Source organism: Aedes aegypti, chromosome 2 (genome assembly GCF_002204515.2).
Source record: "Aedes aegypti strain LVP_AGWG chromosome 2, AaegL5.0 Primary Assembly, whole genome shotgun sequence".
In the NCBI taxonomy this organism is placed as follows: Eukaryota; Metazoa; Arthropoda; class Insecta; order Diptera; family Culicidae; genus Aedes; species Aedes aegypti.
In genome coordinates, this window is record NC_035108.1 from 294,000,300 (window position 1) to 294,016,977 (window position 16,678).

A 16,678-nucleotide genomic window follows, 5' to 3' on the forward strand; every position below is an offset into this window, starting at 1 on the left:
ATCGGAAGGTTTTAAAATATTCCATCGGTGAAATTTTGATTTTTTTTCCACTTTTAAGCTATTTTTCATACTAAAACCGATGAAAATTCCATTTTCAATGCATTTCAGCCCATACGAAATGTATGGAAAAAAATTTCACCGATAGAATATTTTTAAACTTTCCGATTATGAAAATATAGACCAAATACTGATCCCTTGCGAGAAAAAAACTGATGTACATTCGATTTTTATAATCGTCTGGTTCAGACATAGCGTGCGGATGCAACCGAAGATAAGCACCAAAATTTGAACTGCGGTTGCAATCGAGGTACAAATTAAAGGTCGGGTTTCACATTTTTCAAACCCGAACCCGACCCGTACCCGACTTATTTTATTTCTTCAAACCCGGACCCGACCCGAACCCGAGACAATAATTGAAAAGCAAACCCGGACCCGACCCGAACCCGAAAAATTTTAGCTGTGTAAGCGCGAACCCGACTCGAAACCCGAAAAAAATTGTAAGAAAAACTCGAAAAAACCCGAGTTTGAAAAGATGGTAAATTCATCGTTTCTGATGCATAGGGAAGCTTTTAGGTTGTTACTCTGTTCACATTTCTCACCAAACCCGACCTAAACCCGACTTTTTGTAAGCCCGAACCCGACCCGATAATTTTGTAACTTTCAAACCCGACCCGAACCCGAAAAATTTAAAATTTTCAAACCCGAACCCGACCCGAACCCGTCGGGTTCGGGTTCGGGTCGGGTTTCGGGTTTGAAAACCCGAGACCCGACCATCTCTAGTACAAATGGACCGGTTTTCGAACCGGCGTTTGCACCGATGTTCACTTTACACATGTTTGGGTTTAGGCAAAGATGGTTAAAAGGAAAAAGATGATCGACTCTTTATTTTGCCATATATTTTGTCGACGACACGTTATTCAAGTAACACTACTGCCATCTGTTGTGTCAAAAGCGCGTAAACATTATATTCAGCTAAATTAAAATCATCGTGCAATCAAAAAACGAAAAGTGGAAGAAATCAAAACAATCACGCTTAAAAATTGTTACACAGAAGTGAGTTCGACTCACATAACATCAGGTTTTTCTGGAACAACACAAAATTGGAGTAATCTTTATGTATACTAAAAACTGTTCATGTGCTGTTTTTTTCTTGTTTTTCTCACATTTTATGCCATTCATAGATAATTGGCAATGTCGCACATCCTCGTTTGAGCTGTGTACTTTTTTCAAGCGTGAATGTCATTAACGAACACCTCAACATCTGGTGGTCACTACGAGAACATTGCATATTAGTTGGCTTTTGACTCACCAGAGCGGCACTATTCATGTCGCCTAGAAAACACGAGAGTCGGTTATCTTTTTCCTTCTAACCATCTTTGGTTTAGGTTCAGTTTCGAGCGTTTCGGTTTGAACACGAAAACAGAGTACAAGGAGAGTACGAAATCGCCTGAACCAAAGTGTTCGGTGTTCGTTTGGGAAGACTGCCGCCAATGCTCCATTGTCTGCCGAACAGTTGGTGAAGCATGCTATATGTAAACCCACTTAAAAATTATAAATAAAGAATTATCCTGACATCTTACCAAAATATGGTCGTCATCAAAGTTGTAGCTGGGAAGATTTAACAGGAGAGTTTGTCAACTTTTTCACAGAATACTGACGAAGAGCTAATGGGCTGAACACAAAAGAATGACATTTTCCATAGTAAGTTTCATAAAAACTCCAACTGGTGTGTGCATGGCGAAATTTCATCCGAATCATTTCAAACTTAAAGACGATACTCTTTATCATGATTAACATCGTTTAACCCGTATAGGCCTGAGTGAAAGCAAAAATACTAAAACCCTCACCGCTCAGCGAATACGTAACGGATTCAAATAATATTTTGTCAGTATACTGGCTCACATATCTAGTTTCTAAAAGTGGCCAGAGAAACTCGGGAATATTCCTGTGGCCGGAGTTATTCCAGTGTGTCACTGGGTCAAGTCGGGTAAAAAATGGCGATTTTTTGGGATATGACAATTAACCTTTATTTATTTGTAATGGCAATAATTTTAATGTGCATAAATCATTAAGATCTGATACTCAACATCCCAAATAAAGAGTTTATCACCGTTTAGAGAGTACCAGATGTGGCTACTCGCCCGGAAGAACCGGCTATATATTTGTTAGATATTAAACCGTTTCAGTTCTATTGAAGTAGAGATTAAACATAGCAGTTCACTGAAAAGCATTCCCATAATGTTGACACAGATGTTTACATACAAATTGACCACTTTATCGTAAATTTGAGGCGCCCGGGGACACGAAAATTATCATTTGAAGGATTAAACAAATGCAATACATAAGGTTATCCAATTAAATCATTTCTCAATAGTTTTACACTGGTGCGTTTCACTTAAAAATCCTTGGTATAGTAGCCGCATTATAGACGATTCCGGAAATTATCTGTGACTTGAAATTTGCCTACCTACAGGGGCACAAAACCACGACACCCTTTGCATCCGACCTGACCCAGATATCCACCGGACTAACTCCGGCCACAGGAACATTTCCGAAATCCTCTGGCCACTTTTAGAAACTAGATATGTGAGCCAGTATACTGACAAAATATTATTTGAATCCGTTTAGTATTCGATGAGTGGTGAGGGTTTTAGCATTTTTGCTTTCACTCAGACCTATACGGGTTAAGTATAGGGAAATCTAACGGAAAAGTGTTCTCTATCCAGCTTTTTACGAAAGCTAAGAAAAAAAAAAACAGGGGGAGCAATTCTCGCTGAAACCAGGCCGCCATCGGCACCCATCGTTAGAATTCCAATTTTATGTCACTGATCGCTAGTTTTCGATAAAACTTAAGGGTGGTCCTTTCTGTTTTCTCAAATTGGTGTACCCCTCGTACGCCAGCTAGCTGAACAGTTTGCGAAAAAGCCCATTTTTAGATAAATCTTGGGTATTTCTTTACGGGATATGTCTCATATTTCGCTTGGAACACATAGCAAACTTAGTGGCATCGTATAGAGAAAGGATATAGCTTTTATTTAAACTTGAAAAAATTTTGGCAGCCATTTTGAATTTGGCCGCCATCTTGAATTTTGTTAGAAAAATCGATTTTTCATCATTAGCGCATCGCTAGTTTTGAATTATGAGATCACCATCAGAAATCTGAGGAAAAATTGCGTAAGATAGGCTACAGAAACTAGGTGAGCAATGGTATTTACCCTATCAAATGAACGATTTTCTAAATCATGTTCTACTATTTTGACGTATATGGCGAGTGCAATCAATACAAACACCATTTTTTGTACAACAAAGAAACAAGTTTTCAACCTTTGGTGTTTTATTCGAGTCGAGTAAAGAATAAGAATATTATTTTTAGTGAAAAAATCTGGCGGCCATCTTGGATTTTGACGCCATCTTGATTTTAGGTAGTAGAATTAATCTTTCACCTTGGTAGCACTCAGCATGTCGAATTCATAGGCTACCAATAAAAAAAGATTACGTATACTCTTCTTCTTATTATTCTTCATTTTACTGACGTTACGTCCCTACTGGAACCGATCCTGATACTCAGCTTTATTAGTTATAAATCCAGGTTATTTAACAGGAATTTTCTTTTTTAATGCGATTTCTGACAACAGAATAATTCTTCGACATATCTTTGAATTCAGTAATAATGAATAAATAAATTGAATAAATAAAAACCGTCAAAAAACATTGATTGTATTAAACAAACATTTTTTACCCTATGCATTGTTGTTCAGTGTATGAAGTTTATAGATTGCGTGTCGGGACATTAGTAAGCCTTGTGGTAATATCTGTAGTTCCAACGCAAAACAAGTCTTAAATTTTGAAGCAAAAAACATCCTTGATTTTCTAAGCCATAAAGTATCGTTTTTAGTACCGCCCAACATGCATGTGAAAAATAGCGAAATTGAATTATGAGAAGCAGGTTCTGTTCTAATGTGGACGTAATGCCGAAGCGCAGGTGTATAATTTCGAGGTTAGAGAAACTGGCGGCCATCTTGGCTTTCGACGCCATCTTGGTTTTTAGCAGTTGCATGATTTTTTACCATTTCAGTGCTCATCATGTTGGATTGTAAGGCCTCCGTTAAAAAAAAAACAATCAAATTCTATCTTTCTTATCTTATCTCAGCTGTTCAACTGATTGTTCATTTGTATCAATGGTTTTAGACCAAATAAATGAAAGAAATAATGCTATTTTAAAACTCGAAGATATGCAGAAGAATCATTCAGGTAGGAAATAACCGTTAAAAAATCCTATTTGATAATTTGTTTTTAAAACTAGTTAAGCTGAAGGGCTGGCTCTGTTCCAGTAGGGACGTAACGTGAGGAAAAAGAAGAATAAGAAGAAGAATAAGTGTAACGGTAGCATTGAAATTCAACATGTTGAGTGCTAAGCTGAAAACTCTTTCTACTACTTAAAACCAAGATGTCGTCAAAATCCAAGATGGCCGCCAGATTTTTTCACTCAAATTAATACTGCTATTCTTCATCTGTCTCAAATAATACACCAATGATTGAAAACTTGTTTCTTTGTTGTACAAAAAATGATGTTTGCATTGATTGCACTCGCCATATACGTCAAAATAGTAGAACATGATTTAGAAAATCGTTCATATCATAGGGTAAATACCTTTGCTCACCTAGTTTTTGTAGCCTATCTTACGCAATTTTTTCTCAGCTTTCTGGTGATCTCAGAATTCAAAACTAGCGGTACGCTAATGGTGAAAAATCGATTTTTCTAACAAAATTCAAGATGGCGGCCAAATTCAAAATGGCCGCCTAAATTTTTTCAAGTTTAAATGAAAGCTATATCCTTTCTCTATACGATGCCACTAAGTTTGCTATGTGTTCCAAGCGAAATATGAGACATATCCCGTAAAGAAATACCCAAGATTTATCTAAAAATTTGCTTTTTCGCAAACTGTTCAGCTAGCTGGCGTACGAGGGGTCCACCAATTTGAGAAAACAGAAAGGACCACCCTTAAGTTTTATCGAAAACTAGCGATCAGTGACATAAAATTGGAATTCTAACGATGGGTGCCGATGGCGGCCTGGTTTCAGCGAGAATTGCTCACGGGGTTAAACGATTTTAACATTTCTTGCCTACTGATTTTATAGTTTGGTCAAAGTAGGCTATTCTTTGAGATTGTTGATTCGACTGTCAATTATTTTCACACTGTTTCTACAACATTTGTTTTGCAGTTGAGTTTTCTTCGGGTTCAAGTTTTTGAATATTCATTATATATCTATTTATAAATAACTATTATTATATATTAGGGTTCCGTAGCCTCGAGGTAACACTTTCGCTTTGTAAGCGGAAGGTCATGGGTTCGATTCCCAGCCCCTCCACAAAAAAACTTCGTGCAGCCACCGGACGACGCCGTACGGAGGACTGTGCATTGGGGAAAACATCCGTCCTTCGTCAGCATCAGAAGGTGACTGAAACACACGATTTAGTTATTTTTTTGTTTTTCTGTCTTTATTAACGAGATTTTTAGCCCTGGGCTAGTTCATCTCGGGACCAACGGCTTTACTTCCCTTCCGAAGGAAGTCGTCACTATAACTTATTTGTCAGTGACTATCTCGGGGATGGGATTCGATCCCAGGTCCTCGGCGTAAGAGGCGTGTGTTCTAACCCCTACACCAGGTCCGTCTCCGTTATTTAGTTATTATTGTTCATTAAATTTTGAAGCTTCACAATATAATATTTTATTTGCAACAAACAAATCATATATTTGTAATAGTGGATTCCACATGGAAATGAATTTTGTTTTGTGATTTCGAAGATAACTTCAAATTTCAACGCATAGTGAACGCACAGTGAAAATTCTAGACTCAAAGATATTTTCATGTCAAAGATGGTAAAGTAATCTCTTCCTTACTCGATATTCGGTATCTCGATATCGAGTTAGAGAACCATAGTAAAAGTTGGTATTAATGGCTACCTCGATGGTCCCTTAGATCGCATATGCACTGGTTTTGTGTTCTGCTCCTCGATACCTCCCTAACTCGATGGTCCATTCAATATCGAGTTATGGATAGTTGACTGTAGTTATAAAAGTACAAAAGAAAACTTTTATCCATACAAAAATTGGTTCTTAACTGTCAGTGCGATTTATACAGGCGCGCCGTGCCTTTTCCATGAAATTGGTAAGGGATTGGCCAGGATCTCAAAAAAAATGGGAACCAATTTGTGTAGCCAGAGACGGTTTTAGTAGAACGAAAATCGAGTTCTAAGACCGTTTGCATGTTATTTCTTTTCAGAGGAGCATACCAAACTACAATAGGGCCTTGTGATTGCTTTTGGCTGGTTTATACATTTTCTAAATATTCTTCAATGCTTGTTGTTATGACCGGAGAATGATGCATTAGAATGGCACATATGTACATGGGACAGGCAAAATTTTTCCTAAATTCAAATGCTCATTACTTTATGAAAAATGGATTAAATTTGATGCATCCGGAAGGAATCGACGGCAAATTTTATCTAGTTACAGGAACATACTTGGCCATCGGAAACCGGAGATGTTCCGGTTTTCCGAGGTCATGTCAAAATGGCATTTTTTCTGTCACTTGTATTTTTGTGCGCTGTGAAGTTGTAAAGTTGCTTCAAACCTTTCTAAAAACTATAACTAATAGGAAGTTGAGTGCAAGTGGACGCATTAAGATTCGTTGAAAATCTTCAGAAATATGACCATTTCCGTAAAACTGGTTCCGGAAAATATGGTCAATCATGTTTTTATTTCCAATCATGTAATTATTTTCCGGAGCTATATCCAAGTGGGCATCAAACTTCAAAGTTATGCTTCCAGCAGCATATTTGGAACCCTTAGATGCTCTGGCCATTCTATAGTTGGTTCAAGGTACCCTAGGGAAGGTGGTCCATTAGGAACATGTTCGGAACCATATCAATATGGGTATTAAACTTCAAGATTTTCAAAAGTGCAACACTGGCTGCCATGGTCACTGTATAGTAGGTGATGTAATTTCGGACATGTGTAAAAAGGCCACATTTTCCGGAGCACCTGGAACCTACTGTAGAGTGATCACGGCAGATGGTGGCTCTGGAAATGCATCCGAAATTATCACCTTCAAGAATCTTGAAGTTTCATGCTCATATAATATATGAGTCATATTGATGTGGTTTCAGGTATTTTCCTAATCGGCCACTTATTCCAGGGCTCTTGGAACCTACTAAAAAGTGGTCAGTGCATCTCAGAGTTGCTTAATATCAATCATATCAGCTGATAGCTGATGGTCTAAAACTATCACTATCACTTGCCAGCTATCAATATCACTTTGATTTGACAACCAACAGCAGTGATGCGACATCGCACTCTAGATAATAATCACTGCGGAATGAGTGATCACGTGGTAATTATCCATGCTATTACTGTTTTTCAGTGACCAACAAATAGTTTCATCCTATCTGCAACACTGTCAAAAATATCATACTGATAAATTGCTATTTTTACTGCTTAATTCAAGGCTAAACTTAATCCATCAGTGATATCCATAGTCTATCGCCATCAATGCACTTGTGATGGAGTAGACAGCATAATATTGATATAGGGTAGATGCACCAATAGTGGAGGTACTAAGCACGATTGAACTTCATATAATCGCCTTAATTCAAGTAGCGCATTTAATGCACATGTTAATGTTGTAACGGGAAGTAACGACCATTGACTTAATGAAAAAAATGATTTCATCGTAGTAGTCCACGGCATGTCAGTGAAAAATAATACCTCCACTATTGGTACACTGTTCCTTTAGTTGCGGTATATTTTTAATTTGTGTTCCTATAGTTGCGGTATCCGTGGTTTTCTTATGGGATCCTCCACTATAGGAACACTTTACCGCAACTATTGGTACAAGCAAGAACAGTTTTAGCAATTTTAGTGATATTTCATCAGTTTTAAAGCAATTTGGATGCTCTTTTTAACTATTCTGTGTGTCAACAAGCCAATACGTCGATTGGCAGTATCGGTTCTGTGACTAATGTAATAAAATCAGTGAAAACGACATTACCGCAACTATAGGAACACCCACAACTAAGGGAACACTTACCCTATGCAGATTGCTCCGAATTGTATCGCAGTCGGCCTGTACAAATCAGCAAATTTTAAGCGTTGATAGTGACAGCGAGCAACTCTGGTGCATCTAACGGGTTTGAATATGCTGCTAGAAGCATCATTTTGAAGTTAGATGCCCACTTGGATATAGCTCCAGATTATATATACAGTACTGTTCTGAATAATAGCAGCGTAACTAAAAAATTTCAATTTTTTCTGAGTTCCTATCGGAAAGTGAGACACTAGGTGAAATTATTCGAAAAAATAACAGTTTCTCATTTCAAAATTTTTCTTCTAAAAATATTTCAAACATTTTCGGTTTAGCTGTGCGTTTGATAAATAGGTAGGGATTGTTCAAATGGAAAGTGATAGAAAATTCAAAAATTTAATGTCAAGCAGAAATTCTAATTTTAAAAACTACTATTTTTTCGAACAATTTCACCTAGTATCTCACTTTCCGGCAGGGGCTCAGAAAATAATGAAATTTTGTGTTTACAAAATTGAACATATTTTATAACATAACAAAATTTCAACTCGGTTGCTTGAAAGGGGACAACACTAGAGCATGCCAAAGTTGAGCATTTTGTATGAAAATCGACATACGCTGCTATTATTCAGATTGTGTTTACAAAATTGAACATATTTTATAACATAACAAAATTTCAACTCGGTTGCTTGAAAGGGGACAACACTAGAGCATGCCAAAGTTGAGCATTTTGTATGAAAATCGACATACGCTGCTATTATTCAGAACAGAGCACTGTACATGATTAGAAATGTAAACATGACTGACCATATTTTTCGGGACCAGTTTTATGGAAACGGTCATATTTCTGAAGATTTTCAACGAACCTTAATGCGTCTACTTGCATTCAACTTCCTATTAGTTCTAGTTTCTAGGAAAATTGTAAACATCTAAACAACTTCACACCGCACAAAAATACAAACGACAGAAAAAATGCCATTTTGGCATGACCACGGAAAATCCGGATCATCTCCTGTATCCGGTGGCCAATATACATGGCTAAACAAGTTCCTGTAACTAGACCAAATTTGCCGTCAACTGCTTCCGGTTGTTCCCAGTTTAATCCATTTTCGTGGCAAAATTTTGCTTATCTCAATCATTTTGCCTATCCCCTGTACAAAAGCGGCCATCCTAGCCTAATGGTAACGTACGCTGCTATAAAGCAAAACCATATGCTGAAGGTGTCTGGGTTTGATTCCCATCAAAATCTTATCATGATGGAAATTTCCTTATCTTCCATGGGCATAAAGAACAATCCACTATGGTCCAGGAATCAGTTTTACGCGGAAAGATGCATTTTGAGCTTTAGAATGAAACATTGAGCTTGAGCTTGAGCTTGATTGGCCGCCCGTGGATGCACTCCAGTATCGCCAGATCAGCTGCACTTACACAAGGAACCAACCGAATGACTGCTTGGGACTAACAGGCATCCTCAGTGTATAAGTGCTGGTGATGTTCTATTTTTAGGCAACAATGGTACCTGCCACGTCAGAATGCAGACCAATGAGGGGAAGGGGGAGGAATTGATGATGCATTGAACTAACTCCCACGTAGACCGTATATTCCACTGCATCCACGTCAGTTCATGCGGGAGTGTATGGATTGGGGGAAAGGCATGGCAGAGAGGTTTGCTTTTGTGGTTAGCAGACTGCCTATGTATCAGGCGTAAGAAAGGCGTGCGCGTGGAAGTAGGAAGCGTTAGGGAAACGGTTTCTTGTCCGTCTCTGGTTCTAGCGTTTGCTATGAACGAATAGTTTGAGTGTGGTATATTTAGAATGGAAGATAGAAGCAAGTGAGAGTTATACAACTACAAAGTACGAGGAAAGGGACATGCCTGGGATTGAACCCATGACCTTCTGCATATGAAGCAGAAGCGGTAGCCATCAGACCACCAACCCCGTCTTTGAGCTTTAGAATGAAACATTAGACAAAAACGGTCTTCTACAAAGTTGTTTGTATTAGTTGAGCCCTATGTTTGGTTTTATTGAAAATTAGGGTGGACCACATTTTCATAGAAATTGTGTAACTAACTTTCTTATTTGTAGAAATTACATTATACATGCTTCAGCAAAGTTGTAGACCATTCAATTTCAAGCAACTTTGCCAAAAAAAGTTTTTTTGTATCTCTTAAATTGACCGATTTAGAGCTTTTTTCCTGCAGTGACATAGGGTGGTCCGAACAAAACTGGTTTTCTGGCTCTAGAGTTTTCAATTCAAATTTCTCATCAAAGTAGTCTATGAAACACTTTTAGAGCTTTAAAAAATGTGTAATTTGGTGAGTGAAGAAACTCGCTATCTCCTTCCGTTTAGGAGTTATTGTTGTTTTTCTCTCAAAAACATGCCTACTTTGATTGTGAATATCTCTGAAACATAAAAAATATCTTTTGACGGCGTTCAAAAGACAAAATAAAATTGTATATTATATAAAAAAATTACAGACGTGTTATTTTTGTAACTCAAATAGAACGTCTTGAAAATCAAACATTTTTTATCATAAAAACTTTAATAACTTTTGAACTAAAATAGATATCAACAATCTTTTTGCATGAAAATTTGCGTTTTGTTAAGTTCTAAAAGTCGTTCATAGACGACTTTGACGAGAAAATAATATTAAAAAAACTAGAGTTGAAAACTTATTAGTGTTGGACCACCCTGCGATAATTAGGGAAAAATGCTCTAGATTGGTCAAATTTTGAGCTACAGAAAAACTTTTTTTGGCTAAGTTGATAAAAATTTCAAGCTCTACCGCTTTGCTAAAGAGCATATACCAGTATTTTTGCAAATAAAAAAGTTGAATATATGATAGGTGTGATATTGTGGACCACCCTAATTTCAAATAACACAGTATGAAAGCTTACATTTTTAGAAACAATTTAGTAGAAGATCATTTTTGTCTAAAATTTCATTTTCATGCTCAAAATGCAAAATAATAAAGAAATACATTCTATGAAATTCTTCAAAATAGTTTTAGAGCCCTATCTTTCTTATTTCAGATTTCTCGTCAAAGCGGTCTATGAACGACTTTAAGAACTTAACAAAACGCAAATTTTCATGCAAAAATATTGATGATATCTATTTTAGTTCAAAAGTTATTAAAGTTTTTCTGCTTAAAATCCTTTGTTTTTCAAGGCATTTTATTAGAGTTACAAAAATAACACATCTGTAATTTTTTGATATAATATACAATTTTGTTTTGTCTTTTGAATGCCGTCAAAAGATATTTTTTTATGTTTGCCCCAATCAGAGATATTCACAACCAAAGTAGGCATGTTTTTGAGAGAAAAACAACAATATCTCCTAAACGGAAGGAGATAGCGAGTTTCTTCACTCACCAAATTACGCATTTTTTAAAGCTCTAAAAGTGTTTCATAGACTACTTTGATGAGAAATTTGAATTGAAAACTCTAGAGCCAGAAAACCAGTTTTGTTCGGACCACCCTATGTCACTGCAGGAAAAAAGCTGTAAATCGGTCAATTTAAGAGATACAAAAAAACTTATTTTGGCAAAGTTGCTTGAAATTGAATGGTCTACAACTTTGCTGAAGCATGTATAATATAATTTCTACAAATAAGAAAGTTAGTTACACAATTTCTATGAAAATGTGGTCCACCCTAATTTTCAATAACACCAAACAAAGGGCTTAACTAATACAAACAACTTTGTAGAAGACCGTTTTTGTCTAATGCTTCATTCTAAAGCTCAAGATGCATCTTTCCGCGTAAAACTGATTCCTGGACCACTGTGCAATCGTACAAAGTTTTTGGTAAAAAAAAAAACTGAGGTATCTAAATGAAGTACACACTTTTTTTTCAAAAAGCTTTGTCGAAGACACCAAAGCTCTAAGATGCACATCCAGAGAATACTCGTGGTTTACGCTGCCAAAAATGGACCAATGCACGTGGATCAGCTGGGTACTAAATCTGATTGATCGATGTGTGAACAGTAAAATTTGTTTTAAACTCTTTAAAAGCGATAGAGGCAAAGGAAAAAATCAATCGGGCCTTCACTGGCTCAATTGTATCTGTATCAAAGATTTGAATATAAAGGTTTTTTATACTTGGATTAGTCAGGGCTTCGTGGCCGTGCGGTTAGTGTTACCAAGCATTTAGCCGCATCGAGTCAAGGGGTGTGGGTTCGATTCCCGCTTCAGTCCGGAAAATTTTTCGTCAGGAAAGTTTTTCGACTGTGCCACTGGGCGTTGCATGCTAGTCCGTTGTCTAGTGTGGTGCTTCCTTCAAAGGGCAAATCGTCCACTGGAAGCATTAACGTGTCGGTGTCTTTAATACCAAACTATCATTCGAAATAAAAATTACACACCAACCATTTATGCTATAAAATAAGCGAAAAAAGACCATGCAACTTACTAACATTTGCTCCAAATTGAGTAGGACCCTAATAGAAGACAAGTACCACACTAGATTTTTGGTTGGTCAACTAATGATCTTAATGTTGCTCTATGATTTCATTTTTTTTTTATTTCCTGAATTTTCTAATGAATCGAAATTGAAAGATTCAGATTTATGCAATAGGTCTACTCACGATCCAAATTCCCTTAGGTCCGGTCCCGATTAGTTACCTTATCTACTGCGATTACTAAATATTCAATCTACGGAGTAGACATGTTCGTGATTGACCGTTTTTCACAAAAAGGTAACCACTCCAACGGTTTGTTTTCTAATTGAATGAGCCTATAACATTTTTTTATGTTTCTAGAATAAGGTGATAAATGTTAAATTGGTATTACGTGACTTTAAAGATTACATAATTACGCGTGGTAAATATGGATAAATTATTCGAACCCAGGACTCTTGTATGCTAGACGAGTGCTTTACCAACTAAGCTACCGAGCCACTTGGTGATCCAATAACTCAGAAGGATACAAGTTTCGAATTCAAATCCCCACAGATCACGCAGACCCTAATATCAAACTCTTAAGATTGCTAATTGCAATAGAATTGTGCTCCAATTAAACGATTATCCCTTATACGATGAGATCACTATTCGTCAAACAAACGAACAGGTAGAGAAGTAAAAACCACCAAAGTAATGCAACTCGTAAACTCACCGTTGATGTTGATGTAAGCGAGCGAGGCGGGAATTCCAGCTTTCCAGCGTGGCAGCGTCAGAAACAGGCGCCTCTTGTACACTTCCAGTCCGACCGGAATCACATTTTCCGCAATGTAATCCCCGGAGGCAATGGCACTTGATCGTGCCGCCTCGGACGGGAATTCAAAGTCAATCTGGCTCCATTGATAGGCCACCCTTAGGTTGTCGTTGGCAAGGGCCGGCCTCAAAAACAGGATCACCCCTATGAGCAACGGAATCTGGCCCAACACACCCATTTTCTTCTTGGCTTCGGTGGTATCTCAATTGACTAGGTTTTTCGTAGACGCGCGTAATGATGATTCACGTGGCTCAAATTCGCATTCAAACGACCAGCCGAGTTGCGAGCATCAGGTCTGACTTCACCGTCCCTAGCTGGCTGGGCCTATTATCGAATGGGCACACGCAACGAACTCACAAAACACACTCTGACCTACGGAGACACCAGAGAACACTCAAATCTCGAAATCTCGCGGTTTGACCACAAAATGACTCCCCAGCTATAGGTAACAACACTAATTGCTCACGGCTTACGTAATAGAGACACACTTTTCTTCGATCGATTCCCACGCGCGCGCCGCTCTTTGCTCGAGACCCACAAACCGTCGTCAAAGCGAATCCACGCTCGGCAAGATTTTTGGGACCTTCTTTCACTGCTAGATGCAAAAGCGCATATCGGATTGGACAATCTTCGATTCACCCCGAACTCGAAGTCGAACGATGTGCTCGCCGAGAGGCACTGAACAAGACTAACGATGCCTGCTGGAACTCCGTTCGGTAGGTCGTGAGATCGATGGATCGAGTGGCGGCTCTCGGGTCGGGTTGGGGCTCCTAGGCTAGAATATGCCGCGCTGCCTAACCAAGCAGCACTATCGGCGTTGTTTTCGTCGTGTGGGCTGTGGGCTGTGTGTATAGTAGAAGGAAGAAAGGAACAAAAAGTATGCATAAGGTTAACCACTTTTTTTCGCTAAGTGATGATTAGGGTGATTCAATTTACTGAGATTTTTATGATAGTCTTGATCAAAGTTCATTGTTATTTTTATTTTTTCAATATATTCATTTATTAGTATCATTTCAACAAAAGAAAATAATTTCTTATATCTAAGTGTTCTGTGTTAGACAACACTATCATCCTAATTTGGTTAACCAAATCTAAGATTTTATTAACATTTTGTTAACAACAGATTACATTTCATTTGCCGTAGCAGTTCAGATTTTTTACAGGTGAGTTGATTTCACCTGCTTATAAGAGAGAGAAAACACGTTTTCAATTTACTTAACCTAATCTAACCATAATATATAACGCTTTAATCCCACGTTCTCAATGGAAAATTGTAACGATTTTTGCCTGAAATTATTAATTATCTTATTCAACATTTGTTCCAATGTTTTAACATTGGATATTCTATGCAACTCATTGGTACTATACCAGGAAGAAAGCTTCAGAATAATTTTAAAAATTTTATTTTAAATTCTCTGCAGAGCTTTCTTCCTGTAATTACAACAGCTAGTCCATATTGGTACAGCATACAACATGGCTGGCCTGAAAATTTGTTTGAATATCAAAAGCTTGTTCTTTAAACAAAGTTTTGATTTTCTATTAATAAGGAGATAGAGACATTTTACATATTTTTTACATTGGGTATGAATGCCCTCAATATAATGTTTGAAAGTTAAATTTTTATCTAGCCCTAGATACCTGACTTCATCTGACTAATTTATTGGGCAACTCCCCTCTCATCGTGACAACATGTCTACTTGAAGGTTTCAAATAAAGAGCTTTTGGTTTATGTGGGAATATTATTAGTTGAGTTTTGGAAGCACTAATAGAAATCTTCCATTTTAGTAGGTTTGAAGAAAAAATATCCAAACTTTTTTGCAATCGACTACAAATGATACGCAGGCTTCGTCATTTGGCGGAGAGACCTGTGTCATCCGCAAACAAGGATTTTTGACATTTTGTACGATTTGACAGATAGTTTTGAATTATTCTAACAATATATGTTGGAAAATTAAAGATTTTTAATTTTACGATCAAACATTCATGCCAAACCCTATTAAATGCTTTTTCTATGCCTAGAAGAGCAAGACCAGTAGAATAACCTTCAGATTTGTTGGAACGAATTAAATTTGTTACACGAAAGAGTCGATGAGTGGTCGAATGTCCATGGCGGAATCCGAACTGTTCATTGGCAAAAATTGAATTTTCGTTGATGTGGACCATCATTCTGTTCAAAATAACTTTTTCAAATAGTTTACTGATGGAGAAAAGCAAACATTTGTCAGGAAAATATGCTAATTGAGAACATTTGTTAAATATATCAACTAAGAATGATAAGCTACTTTCTGGAAGTTTATTGATGAGGATGTAGAAAATTCTATCATCGTCAGGAGCTTTCATATTTTTGATTTTTTTAATAATTGTTCTCACTTCTTCCATATCAGTCATCCAAGATTTTTCGAAAACATTCTCTTGATTGAGAATATTTTGGAAGTCCTGAGTAACTTGATTTTCAATTGGACTAGTAAGTCCTAAATTAAAATTCTGTGCACTTTCAAACTGCATAGCAAGTTTTTGAGCTTTTTCGGAATTAGTTAAAAATAATTTGTTCTCCTCTTTCAATGCCAGTATTGGCTTCTGAGTTTTTTTTTTTCAGAATTTAAGATAATTTCTAAAAGGGCTTAGAGCCAGGGTCCAATTGAGAAATTTTATTTTCCAAATTTGTGTTTCTCAGTTGTGAAAAACGTTTTTTGATTTCTTTCTGCAAATCCTGCCATATAATTTTCATAGCAGGATCGCGAGTGCGTTGAAATTGCCTTCTCCTCACGTATCAAGTGTTTAAGATCATCGTCTATAATCACGGATTCAAATTTTTCATCACATTTTGGAATTGCAATGCTCTTGGCTTCAACAATGAAATTCCAGTTGGCTTGAAAATAATTGAAAGTGGAGCAAATAGGATTGAGAATCGCTTCTTGGGATATTTGAAACGTAACAGGGACATGATCAGAATTTAAATCAGCATGAGTAACTAATTGGCTACAAAGATGGCTAGAGTCGGTTAAGACCAAATCAATCGTAGAAGTATTTCTAGAAGAGGAAAAACACGTAGGGTTATCAGGGTATTGAATTGAGAAATATCCTGAACAGCACTCATCAAATAAAATTCTGCCGTTGGAATTACTTTGAGAATTATTCCATGTCCGATGTTTGGCATTAAAATCGCCAATGACAAAAAATTGTGACTTATTGCGAGTCAATTTGCGCAAGTCAGTTAGAGCATTGAAAAGGCAAATAGGCAGCTATGAAAGCCCTAACTAGAGATCAGAGAGTCGTGAGTTCGATTCTCATTGAGAAGACGCGTAACTTTTTCGCAAAACTTCACATCAATTTATCCATTTAATCCAATTGCAAAATATATGTAATGTTTAGCTTTCGGTAGTTATGAAAAT

General features: G+C 37.1%; 1 protein-coding gene across 1 annotated transcript in view; it reads right to left on the reverse strand.

The window, feature by feature from the left end:
* LOC5566992 (protein yellow) overlaps positions 1-16,678 on the reverse strand; it is a 71,997-nt gene that overhangs the window by 40,214 nt on the left and 15,105 nt on the right. The window contains exon 2 of the mRNA XM_001651335.2: positions 13,188-14,128. Coding sequence (XP_001651385.1) covers positions 13,188-13,464 — 277 coding nt within the window. The 5' untranslated portion in view covers positions 13,465-14,128. The remainder of the gene's footprint in view (positions 1-13,187; positions 14,129-16,678) is intronic.